At 36.6% G+C, this 23,015-nt stretch overlaps 1 protein-coding gene across 1 annotated transcript in view; it reads left to right on the forward strand.

Moving 5' to 3' along the window:
- Nucleotides 1-1,572: 1,572 nt before the first annotated feature.
- The window catches only part of LOC121312784 (vacuolar protein sorting-associated protein 8 homolog), a 36,240-nt gene continuing 14,797 nt past the window's right edge, over nucleotides 1,573-23,015 (forward strand). Inside the window, exons 1-36 of the mRNA XM_041244542.1 lie at nucleotides 1,573-1,682; nucleotides 3,049-3,117; nucleotides 3,277-3,416; nucleotides 3,890-3,983; nucleotides 4,076-4,108; nucleotides 4,220-4,274; nucleotides 4,422-4,546; nucleotides 5,281-5,367; nucleotides 5,825-5,892; nucleotides 6,343-6,496; nucleotides 6,625-6,684; nucleotides 8,189-8,296; nucleotides 10,540-10,617; nucleotides 11,015-11,185; nucleotides 11,594-11,668; nucleotides 12,054-12,089; nucleotides 12,180-12,270; nucleotides 12,720-12,766; nucleotides 14,205-14,294; nucleotides 14,790-14,836; nucleotides 15,106-15,328; nucleotides 15,506-15,595; nucleotides 15,693-15,738; nucleotides 15,846-15,888; nucleotides 16,292-16,364; nucleotides 16,610-16,729; nucleotides 17,652-17,723; nucleotides 17,958-18,077; nucleotides 18,281-18,337; nucleotides 18,893-18,975; nucleotides 20,098-20,182; nucleotides 20,307-20,405; nucleotides 21,224-21,316; nucleotides 21,590-21,636; nucleotides 21,814-21,961; nucleotides 22,763-22,852. Of these exons, the coding sequence (XP_041100476.1) occupies nucleotides 1,608-1,682; nucleotides 3,049-3,117; nucleotides 3,277-3,416; nucleotides 3,890-3,983; nucleotides 4,076-4,108; nucleotides 4,220-4,274; nucleotides 4,422-4,546; nucleotides 5,281-5,367; nucleotides 5,825-5,892; nucleotides 6,343-6,496; nucleotides 6,625-6,684; nucleotides 8,189-8,296; nucleotides 10,540-10,617; nucleotides 11,015-11,185; nucleotides 11,594-11,668; nucleotides 12,054-12,089; nucleotides 12,180-12,270; nucleotides 12,720-12,766; nucleotides 14,205-14,294; nucleotides 14,790-14,836; nucleotides 15,106-15,328; nucleotides 15,506-15,595; nucleotides 15,693-15,738; nucleotides 15,846-15,888; nucleotides 16,292-16,364; nucleotides 16,610-16,729; nucleotides 17,652-17,723; nucleotides 17,958-18,077; nucleotides 18,281-18,337; nucleotides 18,893-18,975; nucleotides 20,098-20,182; nucleotides 20,307-20,405; nucleotides 21,224-21,316; nucleotides 21,590-21,636; nucleotides 21,814-21,961; nucleotides 22,763-22,852 (3,192 nt within the window). The 5' untranslated portion in view covers nucleotides 1,573-1,607. The remainder of the gene's footprint in view (nucleotides 1,683-3,048; nucleotides 3,118-3,276; nucleotides 3,417-3,889; nucleotides 3,984-4,075; nucleotides 4,109-4,219; nucleotides 4,275-4,421; nucleotides 4,547-5,280; nucleotides 5,368-5,824; nucleotides 5,893-6,342; nucleotides 6,497-6,624; nucleotides 6,685-8,188; nucleotides 8,297-10,539; nucleotides 10,618-11,014; nucleotides 11,186-11,593; nucleotides 11,669-12,053; nucleotides 12,090-12,179; nucleotides 12,271-12,719; nucleotides 12,767-14,204; nucleotides 14,295-14,789; nucleotides 14,837-15,105; nucleotides 15,329-15,505; nucleotides 15,596-15,692; nucleotides 15,739-15,845; nucleotides 15,889-16,291; nucleotides 16,365-16,609; nucleotides 16,730-17,651; nucleotides 17,724-17,957; nucleotides 18,078-18,280; nucleotides 18,338-18,892; nucleotides 18,976-20,097; nucleotides 20,183-20,306; nucleotides 20,406-21,223; nucleotides 21,317-21,589; nucleotides 21,637-21,813; nucleotides 21,962-22,762; nucleotides 22,853-23,015) is intronic.

Below are 23,015 nucleotides of genomic sequence, written 5' to 3' on the forward strand. Positions count from 1 at the left end.
CTAAACACATACAACATCCACACCACCTCCAAATACTCCTTGATATTTCTTTAGCAGCTTTAGTTTTCACTAAGTGCGTAATGTGTGATACACTATGAGGCGCATATTACATTTTTTGTGGCATCCTAGTACTTCTAAGTCTCAGTCACTTAGTCACGGCATTTGTTTGCAATGTTCACAAGTTTTAAATGTGTTCTTAAATTGCTGAATTTAAAAGTTAAATTGTTTTCATAAATGTTTAAAGAACAAAATGTTTAAACAAGGAGCAATGAAAAGACTCTAAACCTGTGACTTTTTATCCATGTTTATTGTGGAATTTAAAACATATATATATATACTATAAATGTTAGTGTGCAAACCAGTTCTTGCATAGTTTAATGGGTTTATTTTAAGAGATGTTTGATACAAAATGTTGTTTTTAAAAATGGGACAATTTATGAAATCAACATTTTAATTTCAACTATGTTACCTTTGAATTTATTAGTCTAAAATGTATTTAATATAGTTTAGAGAAAAGATAGCTTGAGTTGATTACAAACAAAATCAAACTGAATGATACAATGCCCTTCAGATTATAGAAATGAACCTTATATTAAGACTTTCATATAAAAATTGTAATACCTCGGAGTCATTTCTGCAGATCAACAGTCTTAATAGATTTTAAACATAAGTACATTACTTAACAACCAGCTTTTTTAAAACTAAGATAAGGGACACATGAACTGCCATATATCCATGAATTAGATATTTAATAGTCGACACACTTTGCTGAACAGTATGCTACATGTTAGTAACAGAGTTGACCAGAAATACTGTTTACATGTGGATTTTTAGCATAAATCTTTTAGGTGTTTTGCTGTTGATCTGCAAAGAGCAGTTTCAGTATATTTAAAGGTTAATTTTTTGAATAAAAACATATCTTGAAAAAGCATTTATTGTTTTTCCTTTTTCACATGTGTCAAAATGTACCATAATGGTAGAATCACCCATATATATATATATATATATATATATATATATATATATATATATATATATATATATATATATATATATAAAATATAATTTAATTTTTTAATTCTAGTCTGTTATTTATTCAGTTTTTACATACACCCACTTAGATAAACTTGGTGGACAATGGCATATTTTTCACATAACAATGGCGCCATCTACAGGTTGACCAACTGCAATTTCAAAATGCCATCGACGCAAAGTGAAAACTCACTGTAGGCCTTGTGTGTATTTGATCGTGTGTTGAAATTATTGGTAATCTATTATATAAGAGTTAGCTGCTTTCAACATTTTTATGTTGTTCACAATACGTTCACAATAGGAGAATACGCTACGCACGCTTCAGGACCTTGGCAAGGAAGTGGAGTCACATTATGTTATCCGCTGAATTTGTTGAATAACAATTACAGTATTTAAATAATCCACTATCTTGCAATCAACACATACAATAACTGCAATTAAATTAAAACTACTGCTAATAACTACGCAGACATTTACCTAAATTAAATGGTTTTGGTCTGTTATCTGTACTTCAATCACGTGAACAGCCATGTCATGTGATCGAGTCGTTCACTCTGTGTGTTTCTGTTAGTAGAATGTCTGAAAATGAGGGAGACGACCTGTCCAGTTCTGATATATTTTCAGGGATCAGCTTGCCAGAGGCGGAAGAGGTATGGGAACATGCATTTACATAATAAAGCAGTAGTTTGTTGCAGTTTAAAATATGTGCAGTAATAATTACATCATCACATGTTGCACACCAGAGCTGAGGATGTGCCGATTAGCGGAAGCCAGGTTCCTTCCACTGCATTTTAATTGTCTGGTAAACTAAACATTACTTCGTACTTTTATGTGTTCTATATAAAGATATCTATATATATATAATATATATATATATATATATATATATATATAATATTATAATATATATATAGACACACACACACACACACTTCCTCTTATGATACCGCAACAAGACCGATTTGTTTAAATATCTCAGTCATTGTCCCAAGATAAAGGCGAAGCAGGAAATGCTGTGTTTTCATATCTCTGCTTACGGACTGTACTGAATGGACGTTTAATCGTAATTCGAAAGTGCTTCAATAAGTGCTCTTGAGAATAAACAAAGTATTGTTCCATGTGTCCAAGTGGTGTTCTCTTAATATCGCACACTGACATTGTATTCCCTTGATAATTATAAGAATTGCACTGTATTCAAATTAAACAACGTGTAACATGCAGTACTCATTTTTAAAATCTATATAGCACAGTCTGCATACGTGTATAATCTCTCAGTACCACACATAAAACTGGTATAATATATAAGAATTCATTAAAAAAAATTAAAAACCAAATGCACTACAATTAAACATTAAGCATGTGTAGTTATTAATACTTATTGTAAATATTGAACTCTATTATATAGCACTTTGTAGCGTTATTGTGGTGCATTGTTGTTCTGACAAAACATTTTAAGTTTTCAAAGTGGTTAAAAACAGTAACACATGGCAGGGTGTTCAAATATCGTCCAGTAGCCATGCGCTAGGGGTGGTAATCACTAGGGGATGCTAAGTGCCTTTAAACAGCCTGGGTCTGTGGATGTTGGACCGTATTTCAACACCCTGGAGTGTGTTAAGGTGCTTCTAGAATTGCACCCATACCCTATCCTACCCTACCCTAACCCATTCCACCCAAAATGAATTGGTTGTCAAGTGAATCAGCCAATGTTCCATTCTGTACTGGTATGGTAGCATGTGTTAGCCAATGAGACCACTCCCTCTGTTCTTGGCATTTTATATTTATGTAGTTTTACTGTGTTGTGTAACCTTTATGAAGGTGTTATGAATGATACAGTGTCCAGTTCAATTGAAGCAGTAGCACAATAATAACAATAATACATTGTATTGTATTTTATTAAGATTTTCTGCCAGTGTGTTGTCCTTACAGCTCACTGAACTGAATATTTTGTTAACTTATCCCTCAGTTTATTCAATGCAATTGTTAAGTTATGTTGAACAATCCCTGCTTACTTTTTAGCTGGATGAAAAGGAGTATAACATCCCTCAAGCAGAAGCACTACCTACTCTGGAGAGCATCTTAAGTGAGGTAAAATTAGCAATTCGTAACCAGTTCTGTATTTGAATGGCAGTGATTAGTTAACAATAATAGCTTTTTATTCCTCATGGTGGAATGCTGGGGCAAAGATTTCACTGGAGCAAAAGCTTAACAAATCGTCCCTTTTGTGTTTATTTATTTTTCCCCCAGGATGTTCTCTGTGACCATGATGTTGACCTTCTTCTTTCCGAGGAGCTTTCCCAGCTGACAGCAATGCCTGAGGACAGCAGCAGCACTAACACTGAAGAAGATGAAGAGCGAGCTGCCAAAGATTCAGCAACTTCTGAGTGGTAAAAATAGATGTTTTTTTGAATGAGTAAAACCAGGAAAGGACACACTTTGAGGCAGTGCCGCCTGTACTGTCTGTTTTAAAAACATCATTCTCCAGTTACTTTAGAGCACTGCAGTATACAGAGGGAACTTGTCCCCACCCCTTCAACCAACCAGCTGTTTGCCCTATTGACTGACAAGCATTCAGCCAGCGGGATGCTTTGACCCAGAAGACTGCTGAGGATAAATGACCTAGGAAGTGTAACATATTGAGACTAAGGCGTGGAAACTGAGAATGTCATTTAGCCTAATGTAGTACTATATATCATGTTTCAAAATGAAAATGTTTGCTCTAAAATGTGTTTCTTTCTAAACTTCACATTTGATACCTACCTATGCAAGAAAGGTACGATTTATGGAATTATTTTGTTAGCCACAGTCACTTTAGAAATACTACAAGAAACATGAAGCTGATAACACTTCATATTTCTAGGATAAAAGAGCCACCATTGCCAGCCGTCAAGCAGGAGGCAGTCTTGCACCATATCACTCTAAAAGGGCTGTCTGCCCAGGTTACCTCAGCCGCAGTAAGTTGTTCGTATTTATTTCCTATGAATACAATTTCCTATGAGTAAGGTTGATAAAAAAAAATATAGATATATATGTTTTTTTGTTTCAGAACAAAGTAGATGCAGGAACACCGACTGCAATGGTAAGGCACATGTTTTGCTCTATCTGCCTTTTCAGCTTTGTGCTGGCAATTGTCTTACAGAATTTAGTTTCTGGGATATTTTGAAAATCATAATAACATGACATTTTTCAGGCTGTCTGTGGGATTATAGCAATTGGAACATCAAATGGACTGCTCCTAATCTTTGGTAAGACAGCTAACGTTTCTTTACAAAAGGAGCAAGGTTGGTTTCTATCATTTATTGTTTGTGTAATGTCGTGGTTATCAACTTTGTTGTCATTCTGATAGCTCTAATTGTCAGTAATGACATTCTTGTGTTTTTTGTTTTTTGTAGACTCTAGTCAGGTGTTGAAGCTGTGCTTGGGTAGTACAAGTCTTGGTGCCCAGTATGGAGCCATCTCAGCACTCAGCCTTAATACTGACTGCACTCAGATAGTCAGCGGGTTTACAAAAGGACAGGTAACAGTATTCTCTTCATCCCTCTTTTCAATGACAGTCACAATGGTCTGTATAAAGGTTGGTCATGAATAAAAATCTAATATAGCTGGATTGTATATTAACAGCAAAACAGAATACAATTGAGTTGTAAGACTGCGGGCATCTGTGTAAGGGTTACACAGTATCTCAGCTGTCAGCCTCAGTCCGTTCACTTGTACTCTTGACGATATTCCTTTATACACAAACGTATACCTTCTATAACCCTGTATTAGATACCTTTCCTCAGTACATCCCAAGGATATCATCTCAGCTTTAGTGACTTGTATTTAATTGATCTGACTAATTTTGTTCAAAATACATGTTTTAGAATGGGCGTTTCCTAATAGTTAACAAGTAGTTTAAAACTAACCTGGCAACTTGCTTGAGATATTGCACATCACAATGTGTTAAACTTGTTGAAAAAGCAACTTCAGGCACGTGAACTAAAATGCAGTCTTGCGGTCACTCTGTATCATTACTGTTTCAGTCCTCACAGCCTGTTGACTTTTTAAAACTGAGGAGTTTGAAGCACCTCTGTGGCTCTCAGAATCACGGCTAACCTCTAAGTACATCTGGTACACCAGAGTGTAACCATTAGTCTGTCCCTCGCCACAAAAAAGCACCAGTAAGATTAAGTGTAGCATTCCAACCAGTTCGGGCAGAGTATTCCTGTTTTACATATCTAGTTTTATGCCGAACCCTGTTTTGGATTTCAGATTCTTCAATGGGATCTAGAAACAGGAAAGCTCCTCAGGACCATTACCAGTGTGCTGCCTCTCGGCACTACAGTTCTCAATGTCAAGGTCAGTATCATGCTGGTTTTAACAGTTAACATGTTGAGCGCCAGATCCTCGGCACTGACATTGCATGTAATATTTTGCAAACTAGCTAATCTAGTTACCATTCTGTCATTTGCCCGTCAGTACCAGGTCCAATGCTTGCAAATACTATATTGAAAGGTATTTATGTATAACTGCAAACACTTATCGTAGCCTCTGACTTTAAGAAACATACATTCAGTGCACAGATATTACAGTTAATGCTGCTGTTAGTGTTTTTTCTGTATCTGAGAATTGACAGCTATTGAACGTGTTGCCACATTGCCCCAGTTAACTAAAATAGATTTTAAGGTAAATATTTATTTTTGCAGTGGCAGTGGTAATATTTTTTTTAGACTTTACCATAGTTACATATTATTAAAGTTACATAAACGTTTACATGTAAGTGCAGGTTCTAATGCAGTCTAATTTCACTTTACAGTTCACAGACGACTCATCTGTGGCTGTATGCAGTGACAGCACAGGTTCAGTGTTTGAGCTTAGTTTCAAGTAAGTACAATATCAATTGATTTTGAGAAGATTCAAACCTGCTATATGGGAGTACATTTGCGACAAACCTTAACAGCTGTAAATTTAGAAGTTCATTGCATGACAACAATTCTAGCATCAGATTGTTGCAGTTAAAATGACTGACTAAATTATTTTTCTAGAGTCTAGTCTAGTGAGATGACTTTGCCAGCCTGTTCAGCAAAAGTTGTAATCTGTACACATATTCTGTCATTTTGTTATTAATATTTTGTGCTTTAAAGGCCAAAAATCATTTGAAAAAAAAAAAAAAAACATTAAATAAATGACAAGTCTGGTAACTTTATCTGTTAACCTTTGAAGCTTAATTTGTTTGTAACATATTCAGATAATTCCCCCCATGTGCCAACTAGTTGTTTTCAATTGTTGAAATACCTCTGGTAACACAACATTTTAAATTCTTAATTTTTGTAGAAGATCTATGGGAATCAAAACATGTGAAGCACGCTGTCTTTTGAGCAGTGACAAGGGGCAGGTGTGCTGTGTTGAGCCTCTTCGCATCCCAGAGGATTTCTTAGGACATCCAGCAACACAGTACTTATTAGTAGCCATGGTTTCCTTAAAAAAGGTACAAAATCCTTTAGCATCTTTCAAGTGCCTATATCTTCAGGAAACGTATGTACTGTTAAAGATACACTGTAGGTGTTGTAATGAATGTACTGCATTTGATTTCATTTACACAATTTGTTCTTCCAGCTTTTGGTTATAAGTCTTAAACCAGTGCTCCAGGTGATACACGCTTCTCCCTTTCTAAAGGTAAACAACATCTAGCAGTTTAAAAGCTGTTCTTGTAGTTGTATTTTCAATTTGGAAGTAATGTCACCTAGTGGGAGCTAACCTGTTGAGTAGTTTTTTCCAGCAGCATGTTCACTAACTAGTTTACTGCTAAAACTGTCAATTATTTCAAAGCCAGAGTAAGTTAGAGCAGGTGTTGAACTTTTTTAAATGAAGCAGGTCAATTCTTGTAAATAATGTTTTAACCAACATCAGTTAAGACAGTACAGTTATACAGTGCAAGATAATGCAGTGCAATTGTGTGTACTGTTAATGTTGCTACTTCTATTAATAAAAAGTATGTTAGTAACAAACCTCCACACAACACAATTAGAGCTAGCAGTATCATGAAAAAGCAAGTACTTCGACAGAATATACATTTAACTGTGTGACTTGCCTAGGCAGACAGAATGGCATATTTGTTTCCCAGATTCTGGTTCTAAAATATCTGCTAAAAGTTGTCCAACAGGTTTCACTGAGATGGTGCTTTAATAACCTCAAATTGAACCTGGGCTAGAATCCACAAAGATTTCTTACGTTTTTCTTTTTTTTTAATTTTATTTAGTCGCCAGTTAGTTTTTTATTTTTAATTGTTTTCTCCCCAATTTAGAAATGTCCAATTATTTTTAAGCTCAGCTCACCGCTACCACCCCTACGCTGACTCAGGAGGGGTGAAGACGAACACACGCTGTCCTCCGAAGTGTGTGCCGTTAGCCGCCCTTCTTCTTTACACACTGCAGACTCACCATACTGACCCCCAGAGCTACAGTGTCGGAGGACAATGCAGCCCTGGGCAACTTACAGGCAAGCCGACAGGTGCCTGGCCAGACCACAGGGGTCACTGGTGCGCGGTGAGTCGAGGACACCCTGGCCGACCTAACCCTCTCTCCCCCCTGGGAGCTCCCGTCATCGGTCGGCAAAGGAATAGCCTGGACTCGAACCGGCAACGTCCAGACTATAGGGCATATCCTGCACTGCATGCGGAACACCTTTACTAGATGCGCCACTTGGGAGCCTGCTTAAGTTTTTCTGAGTTCTGAGACATTCTAGGGGATTCTCTCGATCTATCAAACGCCTTTCAGTCCATAAATTTTCATTTATTATGTCTTGAACCACAAACGTAGCCGTGATACACAGCTACTAATTTTATAATGAGCTACGAATTTTCTTAAGTCATCTCAAGTTTTTTTCTTATATTTAAGAAAATATGTCTAAGAATCATTTTGAATTGCACTTAAGAAAAATTATGAAATTCTTAAGAAGTTTCCATGGTAACTAAGATAAGAATTTTCTTAAGTTGCTTTGTGGATTCCAGCCCTGGATATGCTTAAGCATTACATTGTGAGCCATATGACTTTTCTGTCTGGCAACAAAACAGCAGATAACCCAGGTTGTTTGATGGAATTGGATAAAATTCTGAAAATGTGCTACTTTTATTAAAAATGCATACGGTCTATTGTATATACTGTGTTTCGTATACAAATAGACTGACCCGTACTGCGTTCCAGTCCTGGCCTGGCACTTCATGTTGATCAAGGAATGTGTTGATCCAGTGTTGGCTTTCTGCAGAGGCTCCTCTATGACACTGTTTCATGTAAGTTTTATTAAGCACTTATGTACTTATCTTTCCTATAGCCTGTGGAAGGGTAGCCAGGCAGTCAAGGCTTACGGGCGGAATAGCGGAGATAGGAGATTACAATTTAAAAGCGATTTTCACCCACTTTTTATTAAAGAAAAATAAACAGAAAACAAACCAACTAAATATCTGAAACAGCACCCAAGCAAAAATGAGTTCAAAGCATAGCCAGGGAGCATAACCTGCTGCACTCTCTGGAGCTGATCCCAGCTTTTATAGCCAGGTCTAATTTATAATCCATTAATCAATTAGCACCTGGCCACATTTCACACATGTTTTAGCAGAAAGGGCATTCTACCCAAAGCCCTACCATATTAAACACATACTTCAGCCCTGCCACACCTCTATTATAATAAAGGCGTAATATAATGTAACAGTAAAGAAATGTACCAATATCCAGGTACAGTGCCCATAGAAAGTCTGCACCCCCTTGAACTTTTTTCACATTTTGTTGTCAGTGCCTTAGAGTTTCATGCATTTAAATGAGGATTTTTTTCCACTTATCTACACACCATATTCCACACTGTTAAGGGGAAAAAGCTTTTATTGAGAAAAAAAATTATATATTAAAAATACAAAACTAAAAGAAAATAATTGGATAAGTCTCCACCCCCATGAGTTAATAGTTGGTGGAATCAGTTACAGCTGTGAGTCTCTTGGGATTGGTCTCTACCAACTTTGCACACCTAGATTTGGCAATATTTGACCATTTTTCTTTACAAAACTGTTCAAGCTCTGTCAAGTTCCTTGGGGAGCATTGGTGGACAGCAATCTTCAAGTCATGCCACAAATTTTCAATTGGATTTAGGTCAGGGCTCTGACTGGGCCACTCAAGGACATTTACCTTTTTGTTCCTTAGCCACTCCAGTGTAGCTTTGGCTGTGAGCTTTGGGTCGTTGTCATGTTGAAAGGTAAACTTCCATACCCAGTTTCAGCTTTCTCGCAGGGGCAGCAGGTTTTCCTCAAGGACTTTTGTGTACTTTGCTCCATTCATTTTCCCTTCTATCCTGATAAGTGCCCCAGTCCCTGCTAATGAGAAACATCCCCATAACATGATGCTGCCACCACCGTGCTTCACAGTAGGGATGGTGTTCATTGGGTGATGTGCTGTGTTGGGTTTGTGCCAAACATAGTGTTTTGCATTTAGGCCAAAAAGTTCAATTTTAGTTTTGTCAGACCACAAAACTTTTTGCCACATGGCTACAGAATCTCCTGAGTGTTTTTTTTTCTTTTGCATACTTCAAACAGGATTCAAGGTGGGCTTTCTTGAGTAATGGCTTCCTTCTTGCCACCCTACCATACAGGCCAGATTTGTGGAGTGCTTGGGATATTGTTCTCACATGCACACTTTGACCAGTCTTGGCCATAAAAGCCTGTAGCTCTTGCAAAGTTGCCATTAGCCTCTTGCTAGCCTCTCTGATCAGTCACCTTCTTGCTTGGTCATCCAGTTTGGAGGGACGGCCTGATCTAGGCAGGGTCTTGGTGGTGCCATACACCTTCCACTTAATGATAGTCTTGACCATGTAACAAGGGATATTCAAGGCCTTTGATATTTTTTTTATACCCGTCCCCTGATCTGTGCCTTTCAGCAACTTTATCCCAGCGTTCTATTGAAAGCGATACCCGTCCCCTGATCTGTGCCTTTCAGCAACTTTATCCCAGCGTTCTATTGAAAGCGCCTTGGTGCTCATGGTTGAGTCTTTGCTTTGAAATGCAGTACCCAGCAGAGGGAACCTACAGGAACTGCTGAATTTATCCTGAAATTATGAGAATCACTATAATTTAACACAGGTGGAGGCCACTTAACTTGGTGTGTGATTTTGAAGATTATTGGTTACACCTGAGCTAATTTAGGATTGCTGTTACAAGGGGGGTGGACACTTACCAAGCTATTTCAGTTTTTATTTTTAATTAATTTTCTACAAATTTCTAGAATACTTTTTTCACTTGGAAGTTGTGGGGTAGCATATGTAAATAAATGAAAGAAAAAACTATTTTAATGTATTTTAATTTCAGGCTATAAGGTAACAAAATGTGAAAATGTTGAAAGGGGGTGTAGACTTGCTATAGGCACTGTAAATGCATGTTACAGGTGATCTACTTCAAATAATTACATATTGTGATTTGGTGCACAATGAAACACCCACACAGCGATCAGATTGAATCGAGATGACCTTGTTTGCTTTGCTTTTAATTTCCAGGTTAAATGCACTGGGGAAAGCCTGGAATGTGTCAAAATTATGGAGGCAAATCATCCATATGACATAGTAAACGTTAAGGTAAGTAAGGGATCATGCAACTCAATTATTCCAATCAACTACAATTGAAATGTGCCTCCCAAACAAGGGACCCATGGAAATGTCAATTAGGCTATACTGGGTAAACCTTTTCTAAATTACAGATTTTCTTAAACCCTCGGTATATCTGCATCTCAATTCAGCAGTTTACTGTGTTTTTGGCATTAGTTTACTACTTTACCATGGTCAATCGTGTCTTTTTTACTCTCCTTTACCACAGCTCAATGATTTACCATGTGTGTCTGTGCTTTGTCATGTTTTCACTGTGCTTCTCTTGGTTTTGCTATTCCTTTACCATATAAACTTCAGTAAGGGTTCTTATGAAGTTTTTCTTGTGACACTTGTCACTAGTACTAGTTTGCTCTGACTCGTCTCATAGTGGATGAATTCGCGGACTCTGCTGCTAATTGACCCTCTTGACAAGCTGCATGTTTTGGATCGAGAGAGCCAAGAGGAGCTGGAGCTGTTGGACCTGTCTGGCATGCAGCTTATTCACACCAGCAGTTTTCTCAGGCCCTTGATTCCTGGAGAGCACATCAGTCCAACACTGGTATGACTAGCATGACAACAGAAATGTTGATGGGATCATGATACTAACTTTATAAAGAATCCAGATTATTCTCTGTGAGTGTGACATAAGGCTGTAATAAGAAATATATTGGTTTGCTGTAACCTGTCCTATCCACTACTTTCACCTCTACAGAGATGTGGTTTTTTGTGTGCGCTCTTTATTATTTTTTTCCTAATTTTTTTTAATTACAATTAAAACAACAACCTGTCTAAACTTTTTATCCCTGGACAGTTTAATGGAAAAAACACTAATTTTTTTGGGCCCGATTTTGATGAAACACTATAAAACACAAACGTAAGGGGAATATGTGAAATTGATTCGTTATATTTTCTGCCTAAAATGAAACTTAATGTGAGCATAGATTAACAACAATTACTTTCTCTGAAGGCTGAAATAGGAGAGAAGGCCACGTATCAATCTGTGTGCACTCATGGTGGGGAAACTGTTTTACTGGGTGCTAAGGTACAGTTTAAATGGTCTCCCTTTAATTTATTCATCTATTTATTTTTTACATATATTATTTTCATATGGAGAATGACCACACACACTGTAAATGATAATGATTTATTAAGTTAAACAGTGGTACACATTCCATAATATCCTACTGTATCACAGTAATGTAGTAATATTATTAATTTCTAAGTCACCAATAAATTGATTCATCCTGTATCTTAATGAAGCTACTGGTTTGACATTGAATAACGCTGTTTAACCTCAACCTGTAGGTAAATCTGGTGTCTATCTAATAGTGAGCTCTAGCTGGTAGTGCCAGTGAAGTGAGTATGATATTAATATTATCAGTTGTTAAAACATTAGCTGTAACTCGTTTTTGCTTTTATTTTCCCAGTCGGTGCATGTCGTGTCTTTAAGAACTTGGGAAGAGGTAAGACCTAGTAGATTGTATGCTATGAGAAGTAAATTTTTCTTGTGTTGTTTTTTTACTTGGAGGTTTTATCGTTTTCAAATCTTCTAGCGGATCAACTTCCTTGTAAAACAAGATCGTTTTGCAGAAGCACTGGGTTTGGCCTGGGTGTTTTTCAATGGAACTGCCAAAGCTGTTTTTGGTAGGCAACTATTTTAAAGAAACAAAGTGGTGTTTCTGCTAATGTCTTCATCACTGCGTAAAATGTAATACATTGATTATCGTAGTATCTGTCTCTTGCTTTTCACCAGTCACAAATATACTGGTACATATTATCATTTCCAACGCAAAGCTTGTTACAGAAAAACAACCGTTATATTACTAATTACACAATACCGGTGTCTGGTTCCTGAAATAGTTACAAATGACCGAGACTATTTGTATTTATTAACCTATCATCTGCTGAGTGGAGTTATCGTTGCTAGACTGTAATAACAATCTGTTCTTGAGTGTAGTTTTACAGTAAGTCCTCTGAATACAATATTATTTCTCACAGTTCTGCCTGTCTTAACATTACCTTTTATTGCTACAGTATTTTAGTTTGCAGCCAGAGTGATACCATAATTAAATATATATTTCAAATTCCTTTAGGTCTTTCTGGTAAAAAACAGAACAAGCAAGCTATGGTGGCAAATAAGGTATTGTATGCATGTTTAATAAAGAATTGTTAATAAAGCTTTTACACGTTTATATACTGGACAAGATGGTTTTTTTTATCTGAAAATAAATGTAAAGCAACTGGATTTTCTTAGAACATTTACCAGTATCAGGGAATCCACCTGCATCAACCACTTTAAGGGTAAAAGCAGGATCACCACAGAGAGGTGAGGATTCCGCACGTACTTTCCTGGCCTGAGTACATGGAGGTGCTGTTATCCCACATTGACACCGTATGTCACGGGCGACTGATTGGTGAGGTCAGACCAGGAAGTAAACACAGGCTCAGTACTGCAAGTTGTGTAGCAAATGCCCTTTTATTTATTAAATCAAAAATAACAAACAAATACACAAAACAAAACGGCACAGTGGCTACAATAACCAAACACTATAATTCTAACAAGTATTTTGCTGGTCTTAATCCAGCACGAGTAGCAATTGCTATTTCTTTTAGTGTCTCTGTCTCCTTTCTCCACAACTCTCTCTAATCTAACCCTTCCAGCACACAGTTGCCGGTATATATAGTGGTTCCAGTACCACATCCGGCACAGGTTTTTTTAATGAGCGTGGTCGACCAATTCGTTGGTAGGTCAATTTGTCAATAAATTATTAGCTGCCGACCAAGCATTGTCAAGGAGGTATTTTGGCAGAGAGGAGAAGCAAAGGTCGTCCCTGCCAAACTATATTTAATTATAAAAATAAACACAAGTACATTAAACAATAATAATACTACTACTAATAATACCCAAATAATACAAATAAACACAGGGGCAGGGTGTACCGTGTCACACATGGGTATTGAGTACAGAGACTGCTTCCTTTGTGCCAAGTGTTAGCAGTTACCTTTAGTTATTATGACGCACACAGGGCCAGATTTTGATGATGGGGCAAACGTATGACGCTAGGTCAAAACACGCTTGCCCTTAATTTTGAAAAGCTCTGAGCAAATGGGAGCACACACACACACACACACGCTGCTATATTTAGATAATATCCACATAGTTGAAATCTAAAGACTTCAGCCCTTCGAATAATGTATTAGATTAGAAAACAACTGAATTTTTACAGTTATGCTTTCAGTGCCCACTGATCTCTGTGCATTTGATCAGCTGTTGTATATCTAACGTACTTAAATGTTAAGTCAAAAACAAAATATTTTTTTTTTGCTTTTTAGTTAAATGCAGGTTCTTTTTTATAGGTCTAAATACATGTTATATTTTATAAATATTCCTTCAAATGAATGTAAATGACTAAGGAGGCTCATTTTGTATATAGGCTAATAGACATGGTTCTGCAGTATGACATCGGTATTTGATTCCTGAATTTTAGTGCTGATTAGAAATTAGTTTCTAACAAAAAAGAGAACCAGTTTTCTTAAAATATTGTAATTTATTATATCATTTACCTGCTTCATTGTAGGTGGCTGAACTGCTGTTAAATTATGTAGAGATATCTCTGAGGAGGTGTCCTGAACAAGGCAAGTTGGAGATAATGGAAGAGCACTTTCAGGTTAGTTTTTTAGTCTGTATTTTAATATAGTATAGCGTGACGCTTACAGTTATATGTGTGATTACCTGGACAGTCCCATAATTCAGCATTTCCTCCTGTTTCTAAGATGGACAGCTGGAACTCCCTGTTTTCATTGTCTGAAGGTGGTCACTGCTTGATCTCCTAGCTGTTACAAATTACTATCCCATTGGAGCGCTGCACCCTCTACTTCATGTAATTAAGAGATTGCTTTGAACAGTTGGTACCTGTAACTCTGAGAGAGGCAGGAAAGGAAAGAATTTAAGTCCCATTATGTGGGTAATTGGGCTTGGTTGAATTAGCAGTTGGAAAGCTGTTCACTATTTTCAAGCCATAAGAAGGCTAACTGGACCAGTTACATCCATTTGTTTGAATATAGGGACCTTATGTCTTTGTAAATATAGGGACCTTATGTCTCACTATTACTGGTTGAACTACGATGTAAAAGACATGACATTTTTATTTCTTTCTGTTTAGAAAACGATACCACTTTGTGTCACCTGCTGCTTCAAATTCAATAAAATGTAAGGCCATTTTCTCCTACTTTCTAGCAACCGTGCAACATTAAGATAGATTTACATTAATGGACTGTATCCATACTGAACGTGGAACTGGTGCTGGAAATAGTCCTGAAAGAAAACGTCAATGTGACATGTGCAGTAAATTCTGTTGGTATTTTAACTGTTGCTGTTATTTTAGAAGAAAACAATTTTGACATGATGTTTTATAGGTCAGCAGTTTTGTTGTTCCTTTGTCAGTTGCTGTTTGTGAGTTGTTGCTTTTTTTAATGTAGGGATCTGCTGTTTGGGGAGGTTTATGATAAGCTGAACCACAATGCTGTAGCACTGGGGGTGCTGTTTGAGTGCCTTGAGCCCTACATACTTACTGACAGGCTAAAGGACATCACACCTTCAGTAGTGAAAGAACTGGTTGTGTATTATGAGAATGGAGACATGCTAGATGCCCTTGAGTCACTTATAACTCACCTGGACATAACAACCCTGGATCTACACCAAGTAAGTGATTGCCACACTTTTTAAACGTACTGCTGTGAACTAGATAAATATTACAATTATTAAAATGCATCTTGGACAATTAAATACTGCCGTTTTGGATACATGTTGAGAGCCAACAATGTGTCACAGCGCAGAACGTAAAATGTATATTTCCTAAATGTGTGTTTTGCTTTGCAGATCGTTCTGTTAACAAGGAAATATAAACTTTTTGATGCTTTGATCTATGTTTACAATAAAGGAATGAATGATTTCGTCACGCCCATAGAGGTAAGGTGTTCTAATTGTGACCTGGGTAGTTTTAGTTCACATGGTATTGCAGTTGCTTTATTTCTTTGTTATTTTTTTGTGTTGTGTTGGTCCACAGGAAATGATACAAGCTATGGAGAATGCTTTGAAAAGTGAAAACACAGGTACTAGTCTTATGTTGGCATAGTTTTAAATTTCTGCTTAACAACTTGCAAGTAAGGGCTATCTCCTGTATTAATGCATGCATACTCTTTTTTTGTAATTGTTACAGATGAACTTGGAGCTGTTGGCAACAAGATTCTTGTCTACATCAGGTAAAGCTCACATGGTTCCCGGAACCCTCATTCTGGGGTACTGTGTAAGTGTCTCTTGATATTATGGTGTAATTAAAGGATGATTTTTATAAATAGCCCACAAAATGTTCTATTATTTTCAAATGAATATACCCAGAAAGCCTTTTTTTTTTTTTTTGCAAACTAGTTTTATAGTAATAAATACACAACATTTTGTCAAAGTACTTCAGTTCTAGACCAATTGTTAGGAAACCCAATTTGGCATTGTGTCTGTGCATCCTGTGAGGTGAATGCACATTGAGGGAATGCAGTTATTTGTAATTGTATTCCTTTATTTACTTTTTTTTTATCTTTCTTACCAAATTATATATATTTTTAAAGTGCACGTTTCTATTTTCAAATATTGTATTATTTATTTATGCAGTTGCAGTTTAACTGGCAGAGCATATCCTTTCGGAGTCATTTCTGAAGATCTTGTTCCTGTTGTCAAGACTGAGGTAATGTGAAAGACATTTGACATCCTACAAATAGAGAGAGAAGTTCTAACCTTCAGATTAAAACTAACCAGATTATTTCATTTTTAAAAGCTGATTCCACAAGAGCCCAAACAATTTGAAGCAGTCAAGTAGCAGCTCACTTCAAAATAATAAATAATTTCTATTGTGCGTGAAGCATTATGTTTTTCTTAGTCTAATGAGGATTCCCAGCTCTGAAACTGCATCCTTTTTCATTTATTTTACAGGTTTTCAGTTGCCTCACAAGATTCCATTCAAAGAATGCTGATCCAGATGAAGGGCCGCACCCTTACATCCGCACACTTCTCAAGTACAACACCCGGGAGTTCCTCAATGTTTTAGCCCTGGTAAGAACACAAAAAGATTTTTAAATAAATAAATAGATAGCTCAAATAAACTTAAGCTTGATGGATAACCGAAGAGGTTATGATGAAATTGTATAATGCACTGGTGAGACCACACTTAGAGGGCTATCTCCAGTGCTGGCCACCACACTACCAAATGAACATTGTGGCCCTGGAGAAAGTCCAACAAACAGCAATCAGACTAATCCCAGGGCCTAAAGCAATGAGCTGTGAAGATTGACTGAAAGAACAGAATCTTTTTAGCCTAAACAAAGGAATTAGAAGGGAATGTGACTGAAGTCTTTAAAATCTTAAAATGAGTTGATATAGTTAATCGTAACCAATACTTTAAGCACAGTACAGAAACCAGGACCAGAGGACACCGTTGGAAATTAAGTGGACTTAGAACAGAGAAAAACAGATACTTCTTAACACAGAGAGTGGTCAGGGTATGGAATAAGTTACCTGGTCATGGTGGTGAGACAGAATCATTGCGCTTAGATTGTCCAAATGGCTCTTATTTATACATTTTCTTAAATTCTATGGAAAGTTTCTTGTAAATTATTCATTTGGGTTAAGGTGGTAGTCTGTACAACATTATTGTTCATTGCTTCTTTAGTACTGTTTCTAGTTACAGGAGATAGTGAAATTGATTGCTATTCTGAGGCATTATACCGACTAGCACAATATGGAGAAAAGGCTCCTGGAGACTTTTTGTATTACCCACTTCACATCAATGCATATATTTTATCCAAAGCTTGCACTACAGTTTATAATGGAGTTCATAGATTTGCTGTAGGTAGATACATTATTTTGTCTGCATTGTCAATTGTAGAGAGCGTTATGCTTTTTTTTCACCGTTCTTCCGGTTTCTGTCCGGATATTCTATTTCTATCAACATATTTATTATTTCTCTGTGATACAGACATTTGAGGACATGCAGCAGTATTCACAAGCTGTTGAATTTCTGCAAATAATTACAGATGCCTTGCTTAAGGTGAGTTTGATAACAAATAACAAGTGTTTGCTTTTGCTTGTGTAATTACTGTGGAAGACATGGGAGTTTCATGAAAACCTTATCATTGTTTTTTATATGCCAGTGAAACTGAGATGTAAAATTGTTTCCACATTAAATTAAGGCAGTCATGAGTTCCATCTGCAGTATACAATACAAAATCAAGATGGAAGCCTGTGTTTTTGACTGAGTCCTTTTCTTTTGTTGTTGTTGTAGGTCATGCTGGAGAGTGTTGATTTTACACCATCGCAGATCGGCTCTCTCTTTACTTTCTTAGCTCGTCAGATTGCCAAAACTGAAAACGCCCTTTTTGTGAACATGCAGCTTTTTGACCAGGTCTGTATTGTCTTGGACACGAGCTGGTCTTTACTTTATATACTCAAAGAAATACCTGCTACACTTACTCACTATATGAATCCATGCCTTTTTTTGTTTTTAATCAATTCATAAGAATTTTGATGTAAAGTTGCGTATGTAATGCTGGGATATTCACATTAATAACGTCTTACTGAAAACAGTGTGTTATTTGTTCAATGCAGGTTCTTGATTTTTTGTGTAATCCAGAGGATGGGACCAGGCATACAGAAAGACAGCAGGTAGGCAACAAAGCAGTTGATACTTTAGCTTTATATTACACTACGTTGTACTACGTTACTTATCACTTCGTGGGAACACTTCACAGGCTGAGCCAGACATCTGGAAGAATCTCATCTAACTTATTCTGCCATATATTCAACAGCTGGTCGATTGGCTTTGATTGAGACTTAGCTGCCTTAATATGAGTGCTGGACTCAGGCCGAGTCACCACTCTCAGGACACCTTATAGCTTATCTGTGGGTCATTCTAATGCAAGTGGACCAATGGGGGTAACCAGTTTCATCAATTCATTATTTTTTGTTGCAGATTCACTGAGGTGTGTATTAAATGATGATAACTTTGTTTGTCTAGGAGGTGATCAGTCACTACCACAGAATTTGGTCCACTTGAACAGGAATGACACCTATAGCTTTCCTCGTTAGTGAGTCTTGCAATGCTCCTGGTATTATCAACATTGCATGTCTATGAATCGAAATATTTTGAAGTCCCTTGTGAAATCCTGCTTCGTAAGGTATTTGTGTGGGAATAGTATTGTTGTATTTCTGTTTTTTTAGGCCCTGCTGGAACTTTTGCAGGCAGGGGGTGCTATTTACTTTGATGAAGACAAGCTGCTTTCAATGGCTGAGAAAATGCAATTGTAAGCATTGGGAGCTTTATTACTTTCTCACAGCATGTTCAGAATTATCCGAATAATTCTCTTGAGCCTCTATTTAAATACAGCAAAAAGTAAATAAGTGATCTCTATGGAAAGCCATCTGGGACAAAAATGCCTTGTGCTGCTTTAGAGCGAGACAGAATCTCATAGGACAGAAAAAAAGCATGCCATTCTGAAATGCCTCACTTAAACAGTACTCAACCTGCTGAAAATGTTGTGTAGTAGTTTTTATATAGACTGTATATGTTATACATATTTTGTTGCGATTTTCTGTTATATAGAATGTAATCAAGTTTTTCCCTCCCATCACTTTACAATGCCATTTCCACATTGTGTTTTATTTGAAGTGTCTAAAGTTAAATTTCAGTTTTCGTTTGCTTGTTCAGCTACTAAAAGGCACAAGTAAACCTTACTACTTTATGAAAAAGTGTTGACGGCCACTGTTTACTGTGAAGAAACAGCAATGGCAAGGAATGAAAAAAAGAAAATAAATGAAATGTGTTGTCAACTTTATGTACTATTTATTTTGGGAATAAACAAAACAACATTTAACTTGACCTGCTATTTGATATCCTTTGTTTTGTAGTTAATTCACTGGGGTAAAGTAAGTCCTACACAACGTATTCTTTACTCCTGGGATATTTTTCTATTTTAACGTGTTTCATATTGTAACGTCTTGCTGTAAAATAGACACACACACACACACACAGGGCCACGGCCACGCCTCCCTGCCCCTGCTGCTGTGCTGTCTCTGCCTGCGTTCAGAGCTATATAATGGCTTTTATTTTTGAAAAATTAATGAAAATCCGAACGAATATTGAAATTATGGGTAAAAAAATCCAGTTTTCTTCCCAACGCACTCATGGTTATATTCTCTTTCAAGGACTGCATACCTCTGAACTGGGCTGACTTTTTGAAAAAAAAAAAAAAAAAAAGCAGACTTAGTGACAAATATTAAAAATTTTTGGTAATGTGGGTTTTCATCTCCTTTACAAAAATATAGTGCAATTACATTACAACTCCATTTTGTTGTGCCAGCCCAGTAGCCACTTCATTAGCCTGCATTTGTCCAGTTGTTTAAAGTATACAAAAATCTTTTTTTAGCTACCAAATCTGTGAGTTTGTGTATGAGGAAAGACGTCTTTACACGAGCATTGTTGGATGCTACCTGAAAGATGCAGCAAGAAGAGTAAGTTGATTTTGACACTATCGACATCAAGTTTAACTTGGAAATAACTAATTACAAAAGGTAGATACTGCTGCATTCATAACAATGGTATTAATTATGTATTATGCCTACTTTTTGACAACAGGATCAGGTATTTGGGTACATAAATGACATCATCACTAGAGCTGATCTAACAAATGAAGAAAAAATAGCATTTCAGAATGAGGTATTTTGTAACATACAGGTAAGCAAGTATAAGAGTTATATTATTTGTTTACAACTAGTCAGCAGGGTTCTATCCTTCCAGTTTCTATAAGCTCAACAGTAACCAACAAAATGTAACCAAAATATCCCATCACTCTTCCAGCACATTGATACTGAATTAGATTTCCTGATGAGCCATCTAAGAATTATATTGCAAGTGGTGGGATAGGTGCAGTTTTCTAATTAAATTATAGATTAAAATAGTCGCAATAGAGCTGTAGTGTTCCACAGTCAAGTTCAATTTTATACATGCCATCCTTGTTTCCATGATCTGGCATCTGTACATTCTAGTCCGGCACTGGCTACTGCAGGAGTAGGCAACCTGGGCACTTGAAATCCATTCCACTGCAAGACTTTGCTCCAGCCAGACCCTTCATTTATTTAACCTACCCTGTTGTAGGTCAGCTTAATAATTAGGGGTCTGGTTGCAATGTAATGGATGTGCCAAGATTGCCTATCCAGTGAGGTCTTCAAACTGTGTTGTCCATAGAGGATAGGTGAGGGTTCTAAGAGAGTAATGCGAAACGTATCAGTGAATGGCAGATTCGTCCATTAAACATTGCAGATCTTTTCATACTCAAAAATGAATACAGCTGGTACTTCAAAGTTACCAGCTGATGCACTGTGATGTCTAGATTAGAGTTGTCTATTGAAATGATAGTCTTATCTCTGTAAAAAAAAAAAAAAAAGTACAATACGTGTCACTATAGACATGTCTAGCATTATTATGAAATTGTGCAAACAAATGGCATTTTGTTTATTGTTTTATTTTTTTTTTTATTTTTTTTTCATTTTAAGGAACTCTTGACACTGAGCCCCAATCGGACTGCAATGCTGATACTGCAGAAATTTCAAGACAGCGTTCCTTTAATCTTGGAAACACTACAGCAGGTGGATTTGTAGTTTGTATTGCAGTCTTCTTTCAACACTCGCCAGCAGACTAGAGAAACAGTACTTTTATTAACTTCTATTTTGACCAGAGGCCTTCTGGTTGAGATGAAAGTAAATGTTGATAGGTCCGATTACTAAGGTCTTTACATTTACTGCTCATGCCAGTGTTTTGTAAATTGGATTATTATTTGAGTTACTTGAAGCACTTTCCCTGTAATTCTCATATGTTATCTGTCTCACATAGCAAGCTGAATGTTTCTCTTCTCTTTATAGGATTCCAAACTTCTCTTTGACTTTCTGCATGGCATTTTCAATCCAAGGTAGATTTTGAACAAAAGAAACTCAATAGTTTGTCCTCAAGTCTATTTATTAAATGTACTTTTAAGAACTGACTAGAGTGAACCGTCTTGTTTATTAGCTATTTTTGCTTTAAATAATAATTAAAAAAAAAAAAAAAAACTTGAGGAATACAGTTTCAACAAAATTGTTTCTTGCAGAGTGGAGCAATGGCCTTTTAAAAACGCCAGCCTGTTGAATCATGAGTTCCATGAAATGTATATTGAGCTACTGTGCCAGAATCATTCTGACCAAGTGCTGGGCTTCCTCAAGTTGTCGGACTTATACAGGCCAGAGGAGGCAGTCAAGGTACAGCTGTCTAATGTTTATTTCCAGTAGTAGTTACAAAATACAGCTCTAATGTTATAATAGTGTTTTGTTCCATTAGCTATATTTAGTTAAATTTATAAATACATTTATAAATTAAAGTTGCATTTGCTGTAAGACAAAATTGACTTAAATACTGAAAAAATTAAGTCAGTATCCCGTGGCACCTAAACAGTAGGTAGGGTCTACATCCGTGCCCTCGACAAGGGGCAGTTTGACCTTTCAGAGGTGTTTTATCGATCTATAAACAGACGTTTAAAAGCTAGTACAGTTACCCTTTCAAATATAGGATCCTCACATCGGTTACCACTTCTTCTGAATTGGAATATGGTATGAGACCATTAAGTACACTGTATTAAGTAAGGGTATGTTTAATGTGTTTATTTTTTTATGCTCAATGTCTTTAGTAGTCTTCATACAGCAACACCCTTCCCCTAGTGGATGTAAGAAGTCCCACTTTGTTCGACGTGTATTTCTTACTGATGTATTTCTAACATTCATTGTGCTGCAGGGAGACCATTGTAATAGTTACACTGTTGTTTACCAGTTATACTTGGAGAGCTTTACTGTGGCCAGATATGTGCTTTAAGTTCTAGTTTTAAAGAGGTACCAGAGTGAGGTGACTTGAAACAGCTGTACAAAGTTACTCTACGCATCTCATCTTGAGTGTTTTAGTGCTCTATATATATATATATATATATATATATATATATATATATATATATATATATATATATATATATATATATGTGTGTGTGTGTGTGTGTGTGTGTTTTATTTCAGATTGTGCAGAAACACCAGGTGTATGATGCTTTGGCATTTCTCCTAGAGATGCAAGGGAATATACAGGGAGCATTTTCTGTCCTCTTAGAGGTAAGTTTACAGCAGATCTTAAAACAAATCAAATAAATTAAAAAAAAAAATAAATCATGAAGCAAAAAACCAAACCTAACAGTTAAAAAGTTATGTAGCTTTGAATGCCATTTCAAGCTTATTTAGTTTTTTGCATGTATGGTGTTTACAGACATTAAGTGTT

Source organism: Polyodon spathula, chromosome 3 (assembly GCF_017654505.1).
Source record: "Polyodon spathula isolate WHYD16114869_AA chromosome 3, ASM1765450v1, whole genome shotgun sequence".
Classification (NCBI taxonomy): Eukaryota; Metazoa; Chordata; class Actinopteri; order Acipenseriformes; family Polyodontidae; genus Polyodon; species Polyodon spathula.